Source organism: Chaetodon trifascialis, chromosome 15, assembly GCF_039877785.1.
Source record: "Chaetodon trifascialis isolate fChaTrf1 chromosome 15, fChaTrf1.hap1, whole genome shotgun sequence".
NCBI classification, from domain to species: Eukaryota; Metazoa; Chordata; class Actinopteri; order Chaetodontiformes; family Chaetodontidae; genus Chaetodon; species Chaetodon trifascialis.
In genome coordinates this window covers 17,269,930-17,295,689 of record NC_092070.1, presented here as the reverse complement: position 1 = coordinate 17,295,689, position 25,760 = coordinate 17,269,930, and the positions used below count along the sequence as shown (strand labels likewise).

Below are 25,760 nucleotides of genomic sequence, written 5' to 3'. Positions count from 1 at the left end.
AACACAGTGAGTCGACATGAAAACACACTCATCATCTATTCTTCAGCTTCTGTGACTGCGGAGAGGACTAACCTTGAGATATTGCTCTACGCAAGCACTTGAGGAGCATAAACAATGCAGTTAAATGAAAAGAACTGTGTAGATAACAGAGGGAGACACATAAAGACAAGACAGAGGGGCATAAACAAATGCAGAAACTAAGACTGTTAGTGCTAAGTGGTGTTGGCAGGTGGTCTTAGCTGCAAATGAATGCCACTGATGTTCAGAACGTCAATGCAATCTCCTCCACCGCATCTGGTTTAACTGTAACTCACCTGCTTGCTGAGTGCGCCCTCTAGTGGGCACAGAGCGGGGCCCATCCCCTGCAGCGTTGAAGGCTGCCACACTGATCATGTAGGTGGTGTAGCCTGTCAGGTTCTTCAGCTTCACCCCGAGCTCCGGCAGGAACAGAGTACGCAGGCGCTCCGTCTCATTCTGGAGCTGAAACTCCCAGAAATAGATCTATAAACAGAATTTAAAAAAATCAGGGTGCAGAATTAATATGTTTTTCAATGAAAATATAATATCAGAGAGGCATGATGTAATCTTGGCTGATATGCAGCAATACAGGAAAAAAAAGACACATTATTGATACCTTGTAACCCTGTATATCCCCATTCTGAGCATCCAGAGGAGGAGGGTCCCATGTGACATCCAGCTGAGTGGCTGTTGAGGACTGGACCACTACACTTTGGGGAGGGGAGGTTGGGACTAGAGTGGGGCAGAGTGAGAACAAGAATACTTGTCATATGTTTCATGTGACTTACTAAACTTAAGGGTAAGAGGACCAAGACACATGCGGCACAGTGAGAGAAGAAACATACCCGCCTCTCCAACAAACACTTCCTGCGGTGCACTGCTGGGACCCTCCCCCACAGCGTTGTACACACTGAGACGGATCTCGTAGCGTTTGTGTTTACTCAAATCTGCAAGAAGAGAACCCATAGCAGCATTATAATAGAACAGTTAAGATGAAAGAGCAAAATGAAGCTACTCCAGAGAGGCCACACAGTCATAGAGACGCCGGTGGCAAGACAACATCACAAATTGAACAAAAAAGACAGAAGGGTGGAATTATAAGGCAAACTGATGAAAAGATGGGGTTGTTGTGGGGACATGGGGAAGATTTGTGAGTGATTAAAAAGAAAGAAAACACACTGAAATAATGACAGGGCAGCTCAGAGAGATTAAAGTCATATACACATCATAAGAGCGAGCGACAGCCCCTCAGAGGATACAGCTGGGAGTGTGGGAGGATGGTGCAATGTGCACTTGCTGTAAATTATCATACAAATGGCATAATTTGTGGAAGTACAATACAACAGCTGACACGCAAACAGATGGAGAGTGAAGGAAGGGAGACATAAAGGGAGGTGTAAGACTTACTATCCAGTTCGTATTGGGTGAGCGAGGATTCACTTAAGTTCCTGACGCTGTAAGGAGCTGGAGTTCGGGTAGAGGATGGGCAGGGTTGGGAACACAAGGGTGGCGCACAGGGTTGGGAAAGAGGTGCGGCAGTATTAGCTAACTTATCTGTCTATTTTGCAAAACACACTGTGAGCCTTGCTGATAGCATCAAGGCAATGTTTGGTTGGAAAAAGCAGCATTTCCTGCATATAACCAGTAGCTGATGGGTAAGCAGTAAAAAAATGTAACTCACCAGTGAGATCAGCCCAGTTAGCGGAGGGACTGTTAACTGTGCGGACACTGAAGCTGCGTAGCCGGTCGTAGTGTAACTCGCGGTACCTGACCCTGAACCCCAACAGGACTCCATTTATGTGATCCTCAGAGGGGGGCTGTGAAGAGAAGATGTCTGCTTAATGGCCAATATTTAACCAACTTTCACCCCTTTCTTCCATTCACAAGCAGTACAACAGCTTACCTGCCAACGGACCATCACAGACGTGGTGGTGTGAGGTGTAACGGATAGAATTGTTGGGGCTTTGTCTGGGGCTAGAGGAGATAGGAAAAAAAAAGAAGTTTGGTATAAGCAAACCAACACAGCTGAAGAGAGCGATACATAATTCAAACAGTCTGGCAGCGAACAGCTTGAGAGTAAACACGCACACTGTTGACGTAAAGTATGCACCGTGAAAATCCAAAGTTAAAACACTGATGTAAAGGCATGTTCACACAAGTACAAAAGCGTTCCGGCACAACTCAACAGAAAAGCAGCAGATTATGACTCGGAGCTGCATGCTGGCATGTTTGGTCTAATTACATCAGTCACAAGCTCTTACCATCCTGCAGTGTGGTGATGGCCTCACTCTCCTGGCTGTATTCACTGTCCCCAATGTCATTAGTGGCTTTCACACGGAACTGATAAGAAGTGAAGGGCTTTAACCTTAAAAAGAGAAAGAAAAAAGCAGCGTGCACGTCACGCACAGCATGTTCTGCCCGTCTCCTTTTTTCTGACTGTGTGAATAATAAAAACTGCTGACACAAGCTTCGCTTTTACCTGTCCACGATGTAGGAGTGTGTCTCGTGGCTGACGGACGCGGAGTGGACAGTCCAGTTGCTGTCTGGAAGCTCTCTGTACTGGACTGTGTAGTAACGAACCGGGGACAGGCCGTCGCTGCCTGGTTCCCATGACAACAGCACTCTACGAGCCTGGACTTCCTCTTGAGGGACCACGGGACGGCTCGTGGGTTGCGGTCGGGCTGGTGGGCGCACACACGCGGCCAAACTCAATATTTAAAGGTGATTCATTTAGAGGCACAGTGCACCCCCAGCAGCATCGTATGCCGACATGTGACTCTGCATCAGCTCATGACTGGCGTACCTGACACCCTGCTGGAGGATGAGTGATGGAGCAAATATTTTATCACATCATGCATTTAACGTGTGGCATTGTTTGGGTATATGAACGAACAGCAACAGTAATAGTTGGATTAGTGGCTCTAATTAGCCAGCGAGTTTAGCCATCTTCAGTCTCGCTCGCTAATAGGCATAGAGGTAGACAGTAATTACGTGTCACGATGAGAACGTAATTACAACATAATCTGTTGAGTTACAGCAGTGACAGCGATCGGCAAGACAACAGCAACACCAGCTGATTATTTTTATGTCCAGACAGGAGAATTTAGTGGAGCCTCTCGAGCTTCAGACACAGATTACACAGTGTCAGCCTGGCTGCTGCCTTTTTATAAAAAGTCCAGACCTCACCTGTGTGCTGTTATCGGCTGGGGGCTACACACCCACTGCCCAAAGGTTGCACCCCAGACGCACCCCAACCACAAGGAGAAAGTAAGAAAATGCAGGCAGAGGCCAGGATCCCTGCAGATAAATACTCCACCACGCACTTCCAGTGGGTCGTAGGCGATGGTTGAGAGGGATTAATTTTGTAAGAGTCTGTATATTGTTTCTTTTTTTTTTAAAAAAAGAAAATCCTGCATTGTATACCTTTGAATAATACATTTTACCTGCAGCATTGTACACTTACCTCTCTTTTCTGTTGTGACAACCAAAGCCTCAGCAGCCTCCCCCCATCCCTTTCGTGTTTGAGCAGTCAGGCGAAATACATAAACCAGTTCTGGTTTCAGTCCAGTCGCTGTGTACTGTCGCGCGCTGGGGCTCAGCACGTCCACGGTGGCGGCATTGCTGTTTGAAGAGTTCCTTCGGTATGTGATCTGATAGGCTAAGAAGGCAAACGCTTATCAGTATAAAGCCATGCATAAAAAGGAGCGAGAGCAAAGAGAAAGATTCGGCTGCACTGCAAAATCAAACCACAGAATACAGAGACGTTTGAAGGACAAAAGCAGAATACTTCGTCTCATGACAATATCTAAGTTCATCGATGAAAGTCTGTAGAATGTAAACTGACCCAGGATTATGCCATTGGGTTGTGCTGGAGGTTGCCAGATGAGCCTAACTGATGTGGTTCTGACTTCTGGGAAGAGGATGCCGACTGGAGGGCCTGGGACTATCACACAGAAAAAGAGAAATAACAATAAGAGTATGACATGTGGCAGGAATCCAAGGATAGAAACTGGATCAAGAAAATATATCCATCTTAAAGGACGAGTGTTTAGTATTAAGGAGAAAATGGTAATATTTGTTATAACTGGTGTATAATCACCTGAAACTAAGAATCTTTGTGTTTTTGGTATCTTGATACAAGATGATGAAGGGAAATGATCCCAGCACATTGAAAAATACAAATTCAAAGATAACAACCAGATGAAATAGGCTGGTAGGATGCATATGTTTACCATCGTCCAGGGTCCTCTCCAGAATGGGTGGCGAGCTGCTCCGTCCGTCTCCTATACGCGTGAAGGCCAGGACCTGGATCTCATACAGGACGTACTTGCCAAGACTGCTCAGCTGGACACTGTGGCTGGTGTTGCCTTCCACTGCCCAGAAGTTGGGAGCCGTGTCTGAATCCTTCTCCTTATACACAACCTGAAATACCCAGATGATGAACTTAATACATATATTCTGAAATAGACCTCAGATGAATGGTATAATTGGGGGGGTTGGCTGTACACTGCTGACCTTGTACCCTAGGATGAGTCCATTGCGATCTGTCTCTGGGACTTCTCCCCAACGCACCAGGATACTGCTGGAGGTGGTGGCGAAAGCTGACACGTTGGTGGGACCACTTGAGGGCACTAGAGTGAGAGGATGGATCTTAGTACACTTCAAACACACCTGCATGATTAAGCATGTGTTTGGCATGTGGAACCACGTATTTCCATCCTCACCAGACTCCCTGGTCCTGCCGTGGACTGGCTGACTCCAGGGCCCAGAGCCAATCCCATTGATGGCCTGAATTCTGACCTCATACTCGGTCCACTCCTCCAGGTCCTCGATTGTGAACTCCCTCTCCAGCCGGTCCATAATGGCATGAGAGAGAACTCCCCCTTTAGACCCGGCTTTGGAGTACTGCACCCGGTAGCCGACAAGATCTGGATTCCCATTGTACTCCCACTCTGGAAGAGGCTGTGTGGATTTTTTTTGGTTGTTTTTATTCCCCCGGTTCAAGCGAGATCAATATAAATGACATCATAACTGAGTGCATAATGAAGCAGTAAGCCATGAGAGGTCGTACTTTGCAGTGATTTTACAGCAGCTAAGAGGGGCTATCAGGAGAGACAAGAGGCAATATGGGAAGTGAAGCTAAACCCTCTCAGCATTTAGCGCTGCACTGAGTGGTTTTAATAAAATGTGACAACACTCCATTGTTTTAAAATAATAGCACATTCACTAAATCTGCTCAATCAATAATATAATCCAAATCTGTAAATATCTTTATTTCAGCAGACAGCAGAGCTCTTGAAAGGCCATTAAAAACATTAATACTGAAATAAACTGTTGTGCAAAGGTGTGTTTTGAGGGTGTTTGCGAGCACTGTAAAAGTCACTCAGCCAGCAAGAATCTGTTTTCTATGCAGTATATTGTACACCGACACTTGCACATAATTGAGCATGATAAGTGATGTACTGGGTTTATTTCTAAGAAGGTGCTAGTCCTCTTGAAATTAATGTGAGCTTGACTCAGACTAAGACTTCCGTGTCACGGCCATGAAGTGGACCACAAAATTTTACTACAGTTTAACATCCAGCTCTTGAAAAGAGGCGCAATCATCGAGCTATGTCATTAAATTGTAGAGTCATATCACACAGCTGACAGCCGTCTGCGGTTAAATCCAGGTAACATGCACTCTTTATAATCCTGCAGGAGCTGCAGGAGCATCTCGACTCTGTCTCTCACTGTCTGGCACCGCTCAGGCTCTGGCACAGTGGTGATAATGGACAGATGTAGCAAAGAATACATTGGCCAAACGCTGATGCAGGGAGCAGCAGCAATCAAGGACAGAGTGTGTCCAGCTTTCCAAAGCATTATCAGTGCCATCACCTGTATTTGTCACATAACAGCTACAAGAGCACGAGACAATAGCACAGAAGAATGAAAAGGCAACATTTCCCGGATGAAAAAAACAGCGCGCTATGAGGACATAATGAGAGCTAAAGAGCGGTGCTTGTGAGACAGCTGAGTTGAAGGTAACTGCCATGGAGAAAGTCATCACTTAATGTCAAACTTTTTAATATATGAAAAATTGGATTTTGATGGGCAAAATGAAATTGCCTAAATCTGATTTAACAAAGCTTATCTTGAAAATGTTGTATCCAACTAATATTCCAAGGGCATTTGGCCTATTCGGGCACAACGTGATTTTCCTCCATAGCAATGAGAAGGACAAAAAAGAAACACCGACAGCAATTTCTAATAGCTTATATGCATGCAAAGGCATCTACAGCACAGAAACTTTCAACAGTCCAAGTCTGAATAGGAACAACCCAGACATGCATATCCAAATCTGATAATAATCTTATGAAACTCCACCAACTTCATACACACTGAGTCAGGCCTGATGTGCAATGAGTCACGACAACTTACCACCCAGCGCAGCCACAGGCTGGTCTCACTGGCTGTGCGCAGGGTGACATTGGCGGGGGAGATGTCTGGAGGGGCCTGCAGGGTCTCGATCTTCCTGGAGGGCTGACTGGGAGGACTGGTACCCACAATGTTTACCTGACGCATTCGGAACCTGTGGCAAAGGAAACTCGCTGGGTTTAATCACGGTGATGGGGGAAAGGATTAGATTAGATTACTTTAGATTAGATTAGATGAAACTTTAATGATGCCCGAAAGGAAACTAGGTCATTGTAGCAGCAGAAAATAGGATCTATTTACGAGTAGAGAACTAAAGAAAATAATTCTGGATTACAGTAAGTTGATTGAATTCATGAAGATAAAGGATAATCAGTGACACATCTATAATTTATCAGATCTTCCACTTTGCAACATTTTCATAGTGTGCTTTTTATAAGACAGGTGTGCAAGAGTTTGTCTTTTCATAGAAATACATTTCACATAAAGCAGCTGTATCAGTGTACACGTCGTGTCTATGCGTGCTCACCTGTAGAATGTATAGGGGTTCAGGTCCAGGACCTCCAGTGATCTGGCATCAGGTTCATTGGACAGCTGATGAACCATCAGCCACTCTTCATTCTCTCCTATTATACCAATCTGAAATGCACAGAGAGAATGGGGTGCAATCAGCAGCTAAACTAATCAAAGAAACTAAATGGTACTGTGTGCACCAATACTACGACAAAACAAACAACCCCCCCCACAATGCTCACACCATCTTACCTGGGCTTCAACCAGCCAACGGGAAATGGAGGTCTTGCCATCGTAGCCAGGTTTGAACTGCAGAGTGACGGAGCGAGGGCCGATGTTGGAGATGGCTAAATTGGTTGGAGGACCAGGCAACTCTGCAGGAAACGATGAAGGAAAGATAAAAATATTCCAAATTATCACAGCCTTGAGAATCAGTCGAGCTACAGTAAGAGGAATGACTCATTTTAAAATAGCTGTAACCCTTTCAGTGGAGTCTTCAAGCACTTCTACATTCTCAATTTTAAGTCCAATAGTTCATCTGACCTGGTGGTACACCAGAGGAAATAGTGGAGGCAGACAGCTGGCCCTGGCCCTTGGAAGTCATGGCTGCTACCTGGATGGTGTAAGTGGTGAGGGCAGTGAGCCCTGTCACCTTGTACTCCTGTGTTAAGTTGGGCAAATAATGGGTCACCCGAGTATTGGTCCTGTTGAACTCCTCCCAGGAGATACGATAGCCTGGAGGAAGTAGCGTAAAGTGTTAAGGACAGGAAACACATCTTGGTGACACATAAATTGAGAGGAGACGTGCGAACATTACATAGTTACCTGTGAGAACACCATTTTTCTCCTGTGGCTCCTTCCAGCTGACTTTTAGTGAGGTGTCCAAGATGTCAGTGAAGCTAAGGTGTCCTACAGCACCAGGAGCTATAAAAACATAATAAAAATGGGTAGTACATGAGCAAAACAACCACCTGACTTCTACTTATCAGCATATAATACCCTGACTGGGAACACTCACTATCCTCATGGGTGCGTAAGCGCTGAGGCGGGCTGCGTGGGCCGTCTCCAGGGGTAGTGAAGCACAGTACTGATGTGTAGTATTCTGTGAACCTTTTCAGGCCAGAGATGTAACCAACATGAACGCTGTCCTGGAAGTTTGGACGCACCGTGACCACAGTGACCTCGTTCGCGCGACTGGGCTCCCATGCCAACAGCTGGAAATGATGACACAAAAGGAACGGGCACACAGCTGGCAGCGTGAAGACTTTTTTAAAGTCAAATAAACAGTCAAATAAAAACTGCTCACGTTTATTAAATTTATGATCCACTGAGAAATTTAGGCGTTCAGCGCAATCAATGTGACAGCTTAATGGGACTTTGCCGACAGGGTGCTGGTCTGCCTCTGACCACTAGAGTGCACTAGTTGACAGAAAGGGGCCGCTCACCTTATATCCCTGGTTGATTCCATTGATAAACTGAGGGCTCGGGGCACTCCAGGTAAAACGCACCGTGGTGGAGTTGACAGCCTCAGCTTGTACATTTCCTGGTGGCACAGTGGGCACTGATCCAGAGGAAGGAGAAAAGAACAGAGACAGAGAGGGGGAGAGATAGAGAGAGAGGGAGAAAAAAAGAGAGAGTCGTGATGAGATAGGGGAGGGAAAAACTTGAAAATGTACAACAGGCACTTTCAGACAGGCCTCGTGTACAGCGTGAGAAAAAGGCTGGAGATTTTTTTTTCTGCTCATTTGGGGAGGTAAGAACATGCCAATCAAACCGGGTGTGAGAGCGGTTGCCTCAGGCAGCTTCCAGGTGAACCCTGCAGCAGTTTGTTTGATGTGAGCTTGCGATTCTGATGCAACACCGGAAAACGGTCGGGGAGCCACACGTTAATGAAGCTGATTGGCTGGTATTGGTCCTCATGTCCCCACGCTATCCTCCACACTCTTTGAACGCATTTAAATGCACATCATGATCTGTTCTTGTGCCTTTAATGGAGTGGGTGACGGAAATTGTTCCAATTAAACAACGCAAACGTCTCGTTCACTGTCATTTTTCACTGACAGTGACTTGGATGATGAAATTATTATTTATTATCTGCAAGGGAAGTGGCTTGGAAATATGGCAGCCATGTTTGCCGTAGCTTGTGGGTTTCAAAGTTTCGCTAATTAAACACAACAATCTTTCTTTACAAATGCAGTACATTTGATTACTTGCAAACGCATCAGAGTCTAATTTCGCGGCGCTCATTAATTGATAGACTGATCGGACATCACAGAAAATAAGGCGAAGTTTCAAAGGTTTCAACGATAATGTGTGCCAGGTAGAAGGCGTAATTTCTGAAGTGTTTGAAGTACTTTGTAATCATCCAGCCAAAATAAACTACTGATATGGAAGCCATCTTTCTGCACAAACAAATACGCACACACCTGCTCAGTGCTAATGATATAAATCATCTGGAGAAAATAACGTTACACAGCAGCAACGCACCGACCCCCGTGTTACACTGAGAGCCTGGTTCAGGTAAGGATAACAAATACTTTATACTCTGCGAGATTTCTGGATATTTTTTGCTCTTTTTTTGTCTCTGCAAAGTATTTCAGATTTTCTCATTACAAAAGCTATATAAATAAATTAAAACCAGTGTAAGAGCCTCATGTACAACCTGGACAATCTAATGAAATCAAAATATCTGCTGATTCACCCTCTCTAATAACAGCATCGGATCAGGGAGTGGAACAGAATAGGAAATGGAAACACTCCCAATTTTCTTACGAGTGCTCTTGAGAATATTTAGCGAGCCTGGTGTAGAGGATCTCTGTTCATGGAGTGGATTTAACATGACAGGGATTCAGAGATATGTGAGTGTGTTAAGCCGTTCAAAGCTTTATATACAAGTTAAAGGAATTTAAAATCAAACTGGGAGCCAGTGCAGCATATCTAAACCTGGAGAGATATCCTCTTTCTTGTGTTTGTTAAAGTCTAGCGGCAGCAATTTGAACGCACTGTAATCTATGAATTGACTTTTTAGGAAAGCCAGTAAAGAGAGCGTTATTCAGGATTGTTGTACTAAAAACACAGATTAACCTTTCAACTCACTGATGCATTCAATATATCTTATTTGAGCTATATTTCTGGACAACAAGTCAGCACGTTAATGTGACTTTTACAGTTACGTTGTTAAATCTTTGGCTTTTTACGCATCCTCTCTTTGGCTTTGGTGCCAAAAATAATCTTCGATTTGACTTTGGTATAATTTCACAGCAGAAAGTGTCACTTTCATCCTCTGAAGATTTTGAATAGACAGGGAGAGAAGGAGCATAAGGTGTTGGAATCACTGGCCGTGACAGAAATGTGTAGCTGTTTGACACCGGGGAAAGTTCACAATGTGTGTTCTAATTATACTACTCAGCATGTACAATGAGAAAGAAGTCAACCGAGGCAGCTTCCTTTGGCAGCACCGAAAGGTATGTCTGACACACATCGTCACCTGGTAATTTATGTGCAGAATCAATTGAACATGTGCACAGAGAGATCGACCAACATCTCCAGGTGGCCACTATCAATATTTTTCTTTTCTGTGAAGTAGCGCAGTCACAAAAAACCCTCAGTTACAGCATGTGTTTTTACTTCAGAATCCAACAGCGGAGATAAAATCGGTAAATTAAATCATACAAAAATACAGCGAAAATCAATAGGATTAAAGTCAATCTGAACAAAAACCGATGTGAAAGCTTGGACGGATTTTTTTAAAGGCTTTCATGGAGCTACTGTATATTCTCATGTCTGCGCACAATTTGCTCTACAATACTGCAGCACTTATTGAGAAATTACCTACATTAAACCTGACAAAAACAAATAAGCAGTGCAGAGAGGCAAATAGCACTTACATGACCATCTTAAATTCTTTTAAAAGCCCTCCTGCTGCTGCTGCTGCTGCTGCTGCTGTCTGCAGTCTAGATGCTAACTTCTGATTGAGCCGAGGGTAAGTAGTTTTCTTAACAATGTGTGTGAATCACCTTTCCAAGGTTGGCAGAGGATTTAGGAAAAAGCTGTGCTGGGGAGAAAACATGGCCGTACAACTGTTAATTTGATCGTTAAAAACAGATGATTGGATCTGTCACAAGTTTTGCGCCGCAGGCTTAACATTATCCAGGGGACTAACATGATGAGGCTGCAGGTAATGAATGGAACTTGTAGAGCTAAATAAAGCCTTGTGCTTATAGCAACTAAGCTGCAGGAAATATGTTGAAATTCATAACGTGGCGCTTGCAGACAATCCTTAACTTGAGCTCGGCTGCTCGGATCGCTGTTGGGAATACACAGTATTTGATGTAAAGCCCTGTGTGTTGGCCTCACCTCCTTGCAGTGTCCATTCAGTGACTTTGTGGCTATAGGTGCCCCTGCCTGCTCCGTTATAGGCTGCCACCTCGATCTCATAGTTGGTCCAGATGATGAGGTCCTCCAGGAGCAGACTGTTCTGGTCTGGGTTGGTGATGTTTTTCATCTGACAATCAACTGGGAGCCCCGACAGACAGTACCTGGCAGCAGAGGGAGTAATTGATAGACAGAGGGAGGGGGAGACAGACCACACAGACGCACATAAATATAAATACATTAGAACACAGATTCAAGGAAAAAAGAGAGGGAGGGAGAGTCGTAATGGAAGAGAAGTCATGCAGAACAGTTATAGAACGGTTATAAAAAGAGAGGTGACAACAGATGAATGGAGAGGAAGGTATTTAATTGGCACCAATTATTCTATTGCGGCAGTGAGCAAGAATGAAGCGAAATGGAGAGGAAGAAAAGGCGCTGACATAACAGTTATTATCGCTTCTGAATGGCATTGGGCCAGACAGGCACCTATCCCTGGGAAGAAATTAGGCAGGTTGTCATGGTCTTCTTACCTGATGATGTAGCCCTGGAGTGGACCATTCTGATGACTCTCCGGGGGTGGCTGCCACTGGATCATGATGGACTGATTGGTGCGGCCGCTCGCGATGACTGTCTGAGGGGGGGCGCTGGGAGGCTCTTCGGGGAGAGTTAGCCTGAGAAAGGAAAAGAGGGGTGAAAAGAAGAGACAAAGAGTGAAACCATGCATTAATTATCGTGAGTTTCTGCATATTTCTATCCCATTTCATCATAGACATCAAATCATAATAAAACCCATTTTTTGTATTTTTTAGAACTCCATAAAGGAAAGGAGTGAGTGTGGCTGCGTCTTTGTCCAAAACATAATCTCTGTAATACTGTCCGCAGAGGGACATCTAGCCGTGGCACGACAAGGATCAAAGAGGCCTCGGTGAAAATGGAGCAGCACAATAGAGAGACAGCACGAATGAGAGAAAGATATAAAAGAACAAGAAAGAGCGATCCAGGCAGACTTTTCCCTTAAGTCAATTTAAGATGACATCTTGATTTCTTCCCAGTGCACCGGAGCACTGCTCTGGAGGAGATGAAGCAGAGTGTTTAGGATCAAAGAGGTGTGCCCGAGAGATGCCTCAGAAAAGCCCTGCACTCTCTCTGACGCTCAGCCTCCCTCCTGCGGTGCGCTCTTGTCTGGGCACATTCACACAGGAATTCAGCTCGGTGAATGAGTGTGTGGTGCAAAAAGGTGCGTGATGGCTTTCAGTTTGAGGGAGTTCCTTGCTGCAGGTGTAATGGCGGGAAATGGGTTGCGTTGATGCGGACAAGGTCAGACAGCAGCGTGCTCAGGTGAGTTGTGATGGGCTAAGAATGTGTGTGCTTGTGAGCGTGTGTGCAGGGCGCGTGTGTGTGCTGTATAATTATGACTTGCTAGTCAAGAGAATTTACTTGAGATTTGAGTCAGAGTGAAGCTCTGCCTCTTTCAAGCCTCTCTGTATTTTACTCATGAAGTATGGCAAAGACAGTTAATAGGAGGGAGAGCGATGAAGCCGGGTCAGCGCACCCATCAAGTCTTCACAAAGCGCAATTTCAGCTCATTCACAGTTTTATCTTGAAAAAGGCCGGTCCTGAAGCTGGCTCATCTCTCACTCCCTCCCACAGGAGCGAAGACCAAAAAAAGAAAAAAAAAGAAAAAAAAAGTGGACTTACAGGAAATAATCACAGGATTTTCTGTTGAATTGCCAAGACGAGGGGGAAGAACAGGCTGTTCCAGAGCTGTGAAAGCCCCCCTGTAGCGCAACACCGTTCTCATGAGCAGCACATGCATGAAGTTACACAGACTAGCAACAACATTTCTAATATTCAGTCGATGCAGAGCAAGCTAAATGCAGCACCAACCGATCAGTCTCTTTGCTGAACTGGCCTCTGCCCACGTCGTTGACAGCACACAGGCGGAACTGGTACGAACGTGCTGGGATGAGGCCACCAACAGTAACCCCGGTGGACTCTGGTTCAATGTTGGCCAGCAGCACTGTCCAAGGGGCATCTGGGATGGAGAACAGTGAATAGACACAGCTGTGAGCAACAGCGAGTGAACGGTAAATGACCTTGCGAGAGCATTTACATTCTTGAGAAAGATCTCTTCAGCACTTACAGACTCCAATTCAAGCTCAGTGTTATTCCTGACGATTATTGCACACCATTGCTTCATTTCAGTAATAAAATCGCAGCTGATAAAAAACAAGTCATTTATTTTGTATACACTCCCTCTAAATATCAGATTGAAATTCAATTATCCAAAAACCAGATCCCATCTGCATCCTCGGATTCATTTTCCTCTTAATGAGTTGTCATCTTCTCAGTTAGCCCGAGCTACGATGAGGAATGGCTGAACGATTTACTCTCTGTGGGTGAAAAGCGTTTCCCCTTTTTTGATTTTATCAAGCGAAAGGAAGATAAGAGCATTGGCCATCAACACAATTTGGTTCCCCTGATCATTCACAAGGAAGCGTGCAGGTGAGGCTATTGAGTTATACTGATTGCAGAAGGCAAGAGAGGACGAAACTGCCAATTTAAGGGACACAATGGAAATACAATATAACAGTTGGTGTAGCAAATGAGCATTTCCAGGGAGTATGGAGTAAGAGCATTGCCTCTAAAATGACTAACAAGAAACAATAAATGCATCAATTTTCTCAGCAACACGCTGTGTTAATGGTGACGTTGGCACATCGGTGATGGGGAACCGTACTGAACCACTCACTGTTTTCTGAGACCTCCAGGATGTAGCGGATCAGGGGGCTGTTGCCATCAAAGGCCTGGGCCCATGTGAGGTTGATGGCCCTCTTCTCTGTGGCGCTCAGCACTGCTACTGGGTTTTCTGGAGCGTGGGGCAGCTGCCTGCATGTACATTTGTGCGTGAGGGACAAAGTGATAGATAGCGAAATAGAATCAGACAAGAGAGGCAGCAAATAACAGAATTAAACAGCCAAAGCGAGAGCCTTGCATTGTAAATATTAGAGGGTTTGATGGATTAGAGAGGAGAGCAGTGATAAACCACAACGGTGGAGAAAACACCCATCCATCACGTCCAGGTCTGACATAAATATGAGAAAAAAACAGACAGCAAGATAAGACAGGAGAGGCAAATATGCAGACCTGACTCTGAGGTGGGCATTACGGGAGTCATTGCCACCCACTGAGGTCACCCTGCAGGTGTATGTTCCAATGTCACCCGACCACGTCTGGGAGATGTGCAGGGTCCCGTCGGGATCCAGCCGCAGGCGGGGCGACGTGCTCACGTCAATCACCGCGCCGCTCTTCTCCCACACATACCTGGAGGTAATACGTACATGTGTGTGTCAGAGCCCGTACACACTCGTGCACTTTAACACTCTGTAACTGCGCGTGTTGTGACAGTAAATCTGTTTGCTCTGTGTCAGTTCATAGAGCAAAACACAGAAGGCGCTGACACCGATGAAAAGCCTCGTGAGGCTGATGGCCTCAAAGTGATTTGAATCTCAAAACCATCTCTCTCTGTCACACATACAGTGCATAACCTCTCCTCCATACATTTCTCTTCTTGTCACATACCCAACCGCACATATGGACGCCACCCTTCCTCACATACACGCGCACGCACTCAGAGCTCCGGTGATTAATTGCGACTGTTCAGGCTTTCCAGCTAATCTCCTCTGTGTTGCGTTTAATTAAAGGCGCTGTCTGAAGTTATTACTCTGTTTACATATTCATCTGTTTACCCCCCGATCTGATCAATGCCGTGGGCCCACAGGTGACAGGCACTCTAATCACTGGGCTCCACAGACATCATTTCACTCCCTCTGAGACAGATGCGTGAACACACAGTCTATCATGCTCAAGACTGTCTGAAGAGTGAGGAACTAATTCCTCAATCAGACTCTTAGAGTTTCAAAATCTTCCCATAGGAGGTCGTCTAAGGGTGGATAAACACTATAAGATCTCTCGCCGATTTCGTAAACTAATTAAGTGCGACAAGCTTGTTTTCTAGAATGGGGTTGCATCAAGAAATAGTTGTGTGTGACATTCATAACATTTGCAAAATTTGAGAAAATTCCAACATGTATCGCAGGTGGATGCAATCATTACCTGATGGTGACACTTGGGTCGTGGGTCACGCCACAGGTCATGACAGCCTTGGTCCCTTTGATGACACTCTGGTCCTGTGGAGGTTTAGTGATGCGGGTGCGTGCTGTGAACACACAGAGGATATTATTGTTTGAACAGCGGGTTGAACACAGCTCGCCGGTCTCATCTTTCACTGAACGTGTGCCTGAAATGGGGTGAATCATACAGGGTTTCCACTGGATGGAGTATTTTGCAAGGCTTTGAGGGAGCAGAAATGTGAATTTGTGATTATAAGTACACGTATGAGTCATTAGACTATAGTCAGAATATCTTGACAATGACCTCCAGGAACCAGGCTTACTGCATCTTCAAGTAAACAAGTCATGGATTAAAAAGAAGGATTTTCTTTTCTTTTTTTTCCGATATCTTCCAATGGTTTAGCTTGTACTTTGCAGCATCTTCCACATGTGCTAGACAGGGTAGAAAATGAAGGCGCAGGGATTTTCCAGACGATGCAAGGAGCATGAATGATATGCAGATAGTATCCAGTTTTTGTTGTGCTTACCCCAGACCACGAGGTCAGCTGAAGCTTCATCAATGCCCCTGGAGTTACTGGCCATGCAGGTGTAGGTACCAGCGTCAGACAGGTGGGAGGGACTGATTAGCAAGCTGCCCGACTCCAGCAGGGTGAACCTGGGCAGCTGGACCGAACCACTGGCCAAGACACGTTCACCTGCAGGGAAGGGCGGAAGTGATTGATGGTATGGGGTGGAGGGGAGAAAGAGAGATTAGGGTATTGGAAAAATGTCAGGGAAACAAACAGGAGGGAAAGCAACGAAACAAAAGTACAGAAGCAAAGCTTGTTTGGAGAAAATGCATATGCTCAGTCCTTTCCATAGCCCCCCCCCCCCCGCAGAGGCTCACGCTGTTAGCCCACGCACCTTTCTGCCAGGTGATGGCTGGCCGTGGGGCCCCCGAGGTCTCACAATGCAGAATGACTGACATGCCGTCAATCACAGCGCTGTCAGAGGGGCCAGCAGTGATGTTGGGAGCAATACCTGAGCGGGGCAGGGTTAGCCACACACACACACACACACACACACACACACACACACACACACACACACACACACACACACACACACGCACACACACAGACACACACACACACACACACAGGCAAACAAAATCAGGTGAGACAGAGGTGATAATGAGAGATATAAACAGCTTTCTCCCTAATAAAGCAGACGGCAGCTGAGAGCTTAATAGACTTGACAAAAGGGGCGGCTGTCAGGTCTCATTTTCAGGGACAGCTCTGAGAATCTGACAAGGCAAGCCTCCGTCTCTCTCCCAGCTCCTCCTGCGCATTCTCTGATTCAAAAATAGCCAATAATTGCCCGAGCATCCAGGGTGACAAATCTGTCAGTGCAAAGAGATATATAGATAGATGGGTGTAGGAGGCAAGACAGAGAGAGGGAGAAAAGAGGATTAGAAAGGAGAACAGTGGAGCGGATTTAAGAATAAAAAAGGGAGGGAACAGAGAGGGGAAGATGAGCAGAATTAAGCAGCAGACGCGCAGATAGCTTTGGAAATTTTTCAAGGGGACATACTTGTAACAGCTAGGTAGGTGTTAGTCTGGATCTCTCCGGCGAGATTGCGGGCAAAGCACTGAAACATCCCTGTGTCATCTGGCAGGAGACCGTTGATCTGTAGACTGCCTCCTACCAACACCCTGTACCTGGGGATCTTTACCGGGCTGATGGGCACTGCATCTTTATACCACACTATGTCTGGTTGCGGTGTGCCTGCAGAGGAAGGAGAGGATTAATTTTTCCCCTCTTGTCACCGTAACCCTCATGTTCTTTTGATTCTTTTTGCTCTTCCGCACAGCACACAGAAAAACAAACAGCACTAACCTCGTGCCTGACAGGGGATATCCACCACCTTCTCCATCTCTGCGCTGATGTGACTCGGAGGCTCTTTGACAAACAGAGGATACTCTGTTTGAAAGAAGAGAAAGCATGAAACATGGCTCCATTAAAGTCTTTAAAAACAACTCACAAATCATTTGCACTTTTTTAATCTCCCAGATAAAAACATCAGCTCCATTACTGAAGTATAAAATGGCAATAAAATGTTCTCTCAACATGGGGTTAGCAAGCTGATGCAATATTTGGATAATGTAGGCTCAGCTGCTGTGTGCGAGGTTAAGCTGTGGGTTATTTACCAAGAACATGTAGGAAGGCCCCGGCAGTGACTGAGGGGACGCTGCTGCTGCGGAGAGACGCCTCGCACTCGTAGTAGCCGCTATCGCTGACTGCAGGCAAACTGATGACCAATCTACGGCCGAAATCTCGGATCCCCGTATTGACCACTGCACCATCTTTCTTCCAAGTAATACTCATTTTGACGAGAGGTCTGGAGGAGAAAAAGATGAAACGGAGAAAAAAGAGAGCAAGAGATAGAGAGTGTGGTTTTTAATACGGATTCATATTCTGTTTCAAGGTTACGGAGCATTGAGGGAGCAATGGGATACATCTGTCATTCTGATTAAGTCTTTGAATAGGAGATAATAGTCAAAATTCAGGGCTGGGATTGCGCAAGACAAGGAGAACAGAGTGAAGCCTTGAATCAAAGGGAAGAATGGAGGCGAGGTACAAAATGAGAGACGTACAAAATACTTTTCCATCATGTTCAAACAAAAGATTTCAAGATTCATTCAAATCACAAAATATCAGATGTGAAGGTGAGAGAAGGCGGAAGTTTTTTTTCATAATGTGTGCATGTCTGCCTATTTGTATTTGCATTTGTGCTTTTCCGAGGCGTCCATGTGCGTACGTGTTAAAAATGTACCTTGCATTGGCAACGCACTCCATGATAGCCTCGTTTCTCCCCACGGTTACGCTGGTGTTCTTCGGGGGGACGATGATCGACGGGGCGATGGGGTCGGCAGGTCCTCCCACATCTATCACATACACAGAAACGCATAGAGGTGGATAGAAAAATGTGGAAAAAAAAAAAATCTATAAACTATACGCAGCCTTCAGATTAAACCTGTGCATCTGCCTGATATGGCCAATTGGGTGTGACTGGATCCTGACATAGAGACTGACAGTCTGCCACTACCACCAGCAGGTAGCCAGCATGCTATCACCCAACTATTAACACCCCTGTCTTTACTTTAGATCCCTGTTCTAGTGCACACAGAGTTTCCTGAGCACGGTGTTAGCCCAGGTGTTAGAAGCCATTATGTAGCATAATTGAGACAAACACAAAAGGCGATTAAATGCAGCACCATCACTCACGGGTTTCACGGAGCCTCCAGCCAACCATCGATTCACTGCCCTCAATCAGTGATCTCTCTCTGAATCTGATCTCATTTTCCCCCACCTCCCTGGAGTACAGGCATGGACCTGTGCGCTTGTATGTGTTTGAGTGATTGCGCGTTTACGGTGTGTACTGTATGCATGCGTGAGATGGTGCGAGTTTCTGTCAAGGCTACGCCGGGTTAATAGGGTGCCTAATCAAGTTTTTATTATCATTATTGCTATTCTGTTACCTCACTGTAAATCACAGCCTTTCAAGGCCCATTTTTTTGTGGAATCTCAGCAGTGTAATGGCAACGCTTCCTCCACAAATACTGCCTGAATGTTGGAGCGGCCCACCTGATGGGTTATTGCTGTTTGGTTCTGCTCTCCATTTGATTGCTTCATTCAAGTCTCCAGCTCTCCAGCCGGAGAGTTTAAAATCATTATTTCACAATTTTAAAAAACCCAGTTTAATACAGAATGTTGAAAAAGTTGCTATAACAATACTTTTAAACAGTTCTGCCCGTGGAGCTAGATTTTTTTTTTTTTTTTTTTGTGGGGCTCGCATAGCATGAATACTTTTTTATAACATAAACACACAAGGCTGAGATTTACATTTTAAAATCAATGTAAAGCACAGCCTTGACTACAAATGTCCACAGCAGACAATAAGGTGCCAAATGGATTTAAAAGCAGCGTTTTTAGCTGATAATCTGGACACTGCTAACTATGATTTTACCACTTCAAGCACAAACTCACATTAAGCTGCGGCTGACATTTTGCTGGAGCGTTTGAAGAATGCATTTAATGTTTTTAAATTGCAGCATTTGAATTAACCTCAGAGCAAACATTAACACAGGTGCCACACATGATTCCTCATGGCACCAGAGAGTATATTAAACAGGTAAAAGGTGACCCCTGACCCTGACAAATTGAAACAGACAAATGTGTTTTTTTTTTGTTTTTTTTTAAAGAGACATTGATTGATACTGTATGTAATAAGATTAAATTTTGCAAGGCTCATTCCATCATGGTGTTGCAATTATCATCATCTTGAGGGCATTATTGACATTATTATTAATTAGCGTAGTGAAGATCAATCTGTCCATCTAGAACAGCTTGCTGTCAAGTCATCAGAGGAGTCCACAAACTGAAAAAGATGAAATTAAACAGGTTGCAATGATTCGCCGAGGTCCTAAGGATTTACGAGGAAAAATCTAAATCACTGGGATCAGGAGTTATTGGCTGAAATGTAAGATTACAGGCATCTGACTGATCTGTGTAATATTTGTTGCCTAATTAATGGGTGAGATTATGTTGAAAGTTTGATCGGTGTGGGTTTCTGACCGCCTGACACACTCAGTAGAGAAGACGTTGATGTGGAGAGGAGAAGGAGAAGAAGTGATGGATGGAGAGCGAAGAAGAAGAACTCTATCAGCACTAATATTCCTGTTCTGAGACGAGGAGCATGAGATGAAGAATAAGCAAAGTCCCTGCAGTCGCTAATTGGCAGCAGTATAAACAACAATAACGACAATAATCTATGAAAGGTTTATTAATTGTAACTGATGATGGGAGCTGTTAAAAAAATATGATAGTAGTTGCACTTTAATATCTATTTAATGAAATGCTTTCCAGTTTTGCGCAAATATCCAAACTCAATTGGTTTGTGGAATTAAACTCGACATTATGGAACGTTGTCTATGTTTGCCAGTGAAAAGTGGGAATCCATTTGACTTGTCAAATAACTCATTTTATTTTCTAGAAGACATGGTTGGCTTCTTGGCAGACACTAATTAATGTATTGCAGTGCATAAACACTCAGTGTTGAGAATACCTCAAGTGTGTAATCTCCTAATTAAATGGGCAAAGTAAACAACATGATGACCTGCATAGCAAATTCAAGCTCCTAATGTCACCATATTGTTTGCGTTTCTCCAAAGACAATTGTAAGCCCAAGTCAACTGTTGTGAATTTCACACTCTGAAGAATAAAACAAAAGGCAAAATGTCTGCCCAGCTGGAGCATTAACCAATGTCAGTTTTGACTCAGCTCTGTCTCATTTGTATGTTCCCTTTGGAGCGACGCGCTCCCTCTCCTGCATATCTTTTCCGTCTTTTCTCCACAGACTTGCTAAAATGAACAAATGCAGCTCTAAAAAGCTTATTGACTTTCAGATGCGAAATGCAGTTGTGTGATCCACGAGGCCAGATTCAGTGATATTCCGCGATATCTGGTCCCCGCAGATTGCTGCGTCATGCGCATTGAATTGCAAACACTGTATTAATGATATGATGAGCAGATGCTGGAGCCAGCAGGACGCTGATACTGAAAATGTGCAAACGTGAACTGGCTAAAATCCTCATAAGATAGTCCAAACCAGGCTCAGATAAATAATACAAATAATATGTTTTATCTTTTATCAAAGGTGGCTATGTGTAGCACATAGTATCATAAACATTATCTTCAGAGCCAGTCAGAAAATACACTTGGTGGCGCCTTTAATTGGCCGCTCGTAGTGAGCAGAGAAACACTGAGTTTGTTTTGATCAAAGTAAGTAACGGCGAAAGGGACTAGCACGCAACCACGCTTGCACAGGCAACGCGGACCCTTATTTGAAGTGGTGAGCATGCTTTGTTTATAAGTGAGGCCGACCTTCTAATCTGATGTGTGTGCTTGAGTGGGTGTGCGTATGTTTGATCACTCCCCGCTCGCTCAGTGTCATTTTCATAAATCTGCTTTTTGTGGGGAGCGATTAAACTGAAGGTCCACTTTATGGGCCCTTACTTCCAGTGAGTCAGAGAGGTGCTGCTGGAGCTCTACCTAAAACACATCTTATGAGCGTATAATTCACTGCTTGAGCCAGAGGTTAGAGGAGGACTGCGGAACAAGAGGACAACTATTGTGGTGAAGGTAATGGGTATGATTACGCCTGCTGGACAGATAGAAGAAATGGCAGAAGGGAGTGATATGATGAAGGGGCGCGCCAGTAGAGGGCGCTATCTCTGATTCTGCCAAGCCACCTGTTGTGTAGCTGCTGTGCTGATTGAATATGTGCATTCAAGTGTTGAGGAATATGGGGAATACATCCAGTTTTGCCTTTGCAACAACCTGTTAACGCAATCTGCTGAGTGCCCAAACAATCTGCTGCGAGGAAGTCTTGCATAAATGTGTGCAGATGCATGTGTACTTACTCTCCACTGTGAGCGTGATGGGCTGACTGGTTTTGTTCTCCCCATTCTTGTCATTGACCGCCTGGGCGTAGTAACGTCCTGCGTCAGGCGCCACAGTGGACAGGATGACCAGCGTGTTTTCCAGGGTGATGGCACTGCAAACATTCACGCACACCACACTCACACGTCAGTTCAGCATACTTTTAAGGACGCTGCATTGGCTCACACTCACTCCCGTGACACCCACTTAACCTCAACCTTCCCCTAATAAAGACACAAACAGCTTTAGGTAGTGTTGAATGTAGTTAAATCAAATTGGGGTCACCATTTTGGCTTCCAATTAATCATACATCCCCAGTCCACTGGTGCTGCATTTCAAGATTTGTCCCCCAACACACCCCCGAACCCTGCACACATGCGCACATTAACGAGCTCACAGACACACTCACATCATTAAAACCAGTGAGTAGTTGTTTCTCACAGTCAATAAATCCTGAGGGTAAATTGACACACTAGCACACGCACACACACACACATACACACACATATAAATTATATCTGCAAAGAAGCACACAAAACCAATTTTTATGAGCTCTTCCGTCTAGAAGGTACCACAGTGTTTTAATGGAAATGCTCAGAGTTTCTCTGGTTATTTCATACCCTGTTCCTGCAGTACTTGGTACAAGTACAAAGTTTTCTTTCATTTTAATCGCCATTTAGATAAGTTAGGTTAAGTCAGACTGATCTTGTGAAATACCATCCTGGAAAAGAGCCTTAATATATCCAGACAAATAATTGGTCCCGCAACAGCTTTGTGCAACTAATAAACTTGTCTGCGCATTTGAAGTATAGCTGTTAGATGAAAGCCACAGTCAAAGCTCTTCGTTGTGCAACCTGCCCCATTATATACAGATGAATAATTGCAACAGACAGATGCTAAAAGGATAAGCACACAAAGTCATTAATTTAGTATAAAATATTAGCCTGGCTCATCTATGGAGGTTCTTTTAGGCTTGAAATAGATTTTTGATTTCTCCCACATTACAGTAATTATGACAAGCTACAGAGAACACAAGAAAAATGATGGTCAAGTGTAAAAAACTGCACGTTAGCAAATGGCTTGAAAAATACCAATCTATTCCTTCAAAATCATTTCTGTGACTGTTGCATCCCAGCAGCCTTGAGAGCGGCTAAACGCTGGTTAGGCTGATGGTCTCGAACGTTTGAGAGGGCGCCATTAAATGAGATCTGACGCTAAGCACGCGGCCAGATTAGACTCTTCGTGTCTGCTGGCATCTGCCTGATCGGGGAGGGATACACAGACACACTCCTGGACAATTAGGAGCCGTGGCTCTAACCGAGTCAACAGACACTTATACAAACACGCAAACACCAATATACACACGCGCCTGTGAATATCAATGTGGCCTGACGCAAAGCGAGCAAACAAGCAGTAAATGCAGAGTGTCCTGTCAGTGCCTCTCATCGTCACAGAGCAAAGCTCCACCGTTTCACTTGTGATAAGAGTCAGCGGCGTAGTAACCAGGCCTGGAATCGGTCGAAACGTTCATGGAAGGGGTTGAATTTTTTTTTTTTTTTACAATTTCCATCTGCTTGTGGTGTGTTCCTGCAGGCCGGCGGGCGGAGGATGCACACAACAATCCATTCATCAAGCGAGAGCATGCAACTTGAAAGTCTTCATGTCAGCTGCAACATGGTAGAACTCGCCGCTGAATAACAGATGAAGAGGTGGTTTCTGAGGAGTTGTGTACTGCCTTCCTCTATTTGTCTGTCTGGATGGCAAAATTAATCTCAGGTGATTACCTTCACAGTAGTACAGCCTTACACAGATTCTTACCACATGCAAGTAAGCCCACACACACACACACACACACACACACACCCCCCCGCACATAAATCCACCCAGGGGTGAGTGCTGTCAGTCAAACATATCATCAATTGAGGCCTTTTGTCCAATTTTGTCTAATTGGTTCCCCTGCTGCCTGCTCTATCTCTACCCTTCAATCATTCTGCCTGCAAAGTCAATAGGGGCGATATAATAACCCGCTTTATCACTCAGAAGTGATTCAATGATGAACACAGGGCCTGCGCCAAAATTCGCTCATCAACCACTCTGCTCAACTTGAGCATGGTGTGAGGAGGATTGGAGAAAATCTGCACGCGGTATTGAACTTCTCGGAGTGAAAGATATTCTGCTTCGGCAGCTCAGCCTTGGCCAGCAGCTCGGACGCGAGCAGAAACACACCAGTCACAGGCGCTCTCCTCGCACCCAACAAGCCGAGCTGAGATGAAAGTCGACTTACATGCGGCTGCTGGAGGGAATCTTCCGCCCATCTCTGAACCAGGTGATCTGCGGCCTGGGGAAGCTGTGTATCCGTGGTGCGTGGATGAGAGCACCCTCACCCTGGGATACGGTTTGAGACCTCTCACCCTCCACAAAACCACCCATGTCTAGCCAAAATGAAAAAAAGCATGTAAGAGGGGAAGACAAAGAAAATTAAATATTAATACTAGAATGAAAAATGTTGCCAACATGTTGGAAACGCATGCCAGTGACAAAGAAGATGAAAAAGAAGAATTGTCATTATTACCACATTTAATACCTTTCAAAACCTAAGCTCCTTTACTCAGAGTGACTCATCCACATACCGTGCATCACAAGTCTTTAAGACAAACACTGTCTCCCCCTTAATCTGTAAGAACCGGGGATGTATAGAAAGAAACCCACACTTACAGGCAACCTGCACTTCAGTGCTGCACTGCATTATGGCACCCACTCGATTTCTCACAATGCAGCGGTAGTGGCCAGCGTGCGCTCGGTCCAGCGAGGGGATCAGGTACCTAATGGGCACACACACAACACAAAGTGCCATTAGTCATCATCAGCATGACAGACAGCGACATTTGTCATCTTGACGCTTTTATCCCCCACACTCAAGATGCTAAATTAATCAAGATGTTTCATTGGGCACCTGAAACACGGCTTAAATGGCGCTCCCCTTAGAGTAGCCAACAGAAGGGCCTTGAAGTGTGATTTGGTGCTGACGCAGTTCAGGATAGCGGATTGTGAAGTTATTTTATGGCTAACCGTGGAGCGAATAGCAAAGACAAGAGTGTGGCAGGACAAAGCCTCATTGCTATCCTGCATCTTCAGTCAGTTGAATCAAATCATATGAGCACCTCTCACATGTTAGTCCTGGGCAGCCACAGCTCTGGCAGTCCCCTGATGTGCATTCATGTTAAATGGTGTGTGTGAAATGCGAGCTATAGATAACCTAAAGCCGAGTCCTCTTTAATTGGTTTGCTACAGCCACTTAGGAGTGCGGAGTCCGCCCCTGCCATGTTCCCCCTGCACTGCAATTCAGGGTGGGGGTGGGGGTATGGGGGGGGTCTGATTAAATGGATTCCAGTTTTCCTCTTTGATCAGGGCTGGTGAAGAATAACAAGCAGAGGGCTGGCCTGTAAAGCCAACCCAGAGACTAAGCCACGTGAGAGCACAGCCAAATGCTGAGGAAAGACAGGGAAAGAAGAAGACGCCGAGGGGGAGAAGGGGTAATGTGAGAGAGGGTGTAAGACAGATGTGGAGGGTAAGGTGTGTACAGGGAGGAGGGGGGCAGGGGTAGTGATAGCAATCAGACAATACCACCTGAGAGTGTGTCTGTCCACGTCTAGGCGACGAGACAGACTAGAAATTGACTTTCACTGTGGACTGCAACTGAGACCTGTGAGCTCACATGCCGGCACACCAGCACACAAGCATACAGTACATGTACAAATGGGCATCTTGATGCATACGCACGCACGCACGCACGCACGCACGCACGCACGCACGCACGCACGCACG

The 25,760-nt window shown here is 45.2% G+C and overlaps 1 protein-coding gene across 2 annotated transcripts in view; it reads right to left on the bottom strand.

The window, feature by feature from the left end:
- Positions 1-25,760, bottom strand: part of sdk2a (sidekick cell adhesion molecule 2a) — an 81,697-nt gene that overhangs the window by 10,051 nt on the left and 45,886 nt on the right. For both annotated transcript variants that reach the window (XM_070981815.1, XM_070981816.1), the window contains exons 3-37: positions 24,651-24,757; positions 24,220-24,367; positions 21,917-22,050; positions 18,268-18,379; positions 17,642-17,832; positions 17,331-17,414; positions 17,025-17,219; positions 16,356-16,472; positions 15,980-16,147; positions 15,436-15,538; positions 14,467-14,643; positions 14,072-14,208; positions 13,207-13,354; positions 11,850-11,990; positions 11,302-11,483; positions 8,391-8,506; positions 7,964-8,159; positions 7,771-7,869; positions 7,489-7,680; positions 7,198-7,319; positions 6,962-7,071; positions 6,439-6,589; positions 4,743-4,980; positions 4,534-4,649; positions 4,251-4,440; positions 3,863-3,961; positions 3,482-3,676; positions 2,498-2,699; positions 2,280-2,383; positions 1,922-1,992; positions 1,700-1,835; positions 1,426-1,482; positions 864-965; positions 635-750; positions 315-501 (exon numbers count right to left, since the gene is read on the bottom strand). In XM_070981815.1, the coding sequence (XP_070837916.1) occupies positions 315-501; positions 635-750; positions 864-965; positions 1,426-1,482; positions 1,700-1,835; positions 1,922-1,992; positions 2,280-2,383; positions 2,498-2,699; positions 3,482-3,676; positions 3,863-3,961; positions 4,251-4,440; positions 4,534-4,649; positions 4,743-4,980; positions 6,439-6,589; positions 6,962-7,071; positions 7,198-7,319; positions 7,489-7,680; positions 7,771-7,869; positions 7,964-8,159; positions 8,391-8,506; positions 11,302-11,483; positions 11,850-11,990; positions 13,207-13,354; positions 14,072-14,208; positions 14,467-14,643; positions 15,436-15,538; positions 15,980-16,147; positions 16,356-16,472; positions 17,025-17,219; positions 17,331-17,414; positions 17,642-17,832; positions 18,268-18,379; positions 21,917-22,050; positions 24,220-24,367; positions 24,651-24,757 (4,943 nt within the window). The remainder of the gene's footprint in view (positions 1-314; positions 502-634; positions 751-863; positions 966-1,425; positions 1,483-1,699; positions 1,836-1,921; positions 1,993-2,279; positions 2,384-2,497; positions 2,700-3,481; positions 3,677-3,862; positions 3,962-4,250; positions 4,441-4,533; positions 4,650-4,742; positions 4,981-6,438; positions 6,590-6,961; positions 7,072-7,197; positions 7,320-7,488; positions 7,681-7,770; positions 7,870-7,963; positions 8,160-8,390; positions 8,507-11,301; positions 11,484-11,849; positions 11,991-13,206; positions 13,355-14,071; positions 14,209-14,466; positions 14,644-15,435; positions 15,539-15,979; positions 16,148-16,355; positions 16,473-17,024; positions 17,220-17,330; positions 17,415-17,641; positions 17,833-18,267; positions 18,380-21,916; positions 22,051-24,219; positions 24,368-24,650; positions 24,758-25,760) is intronic.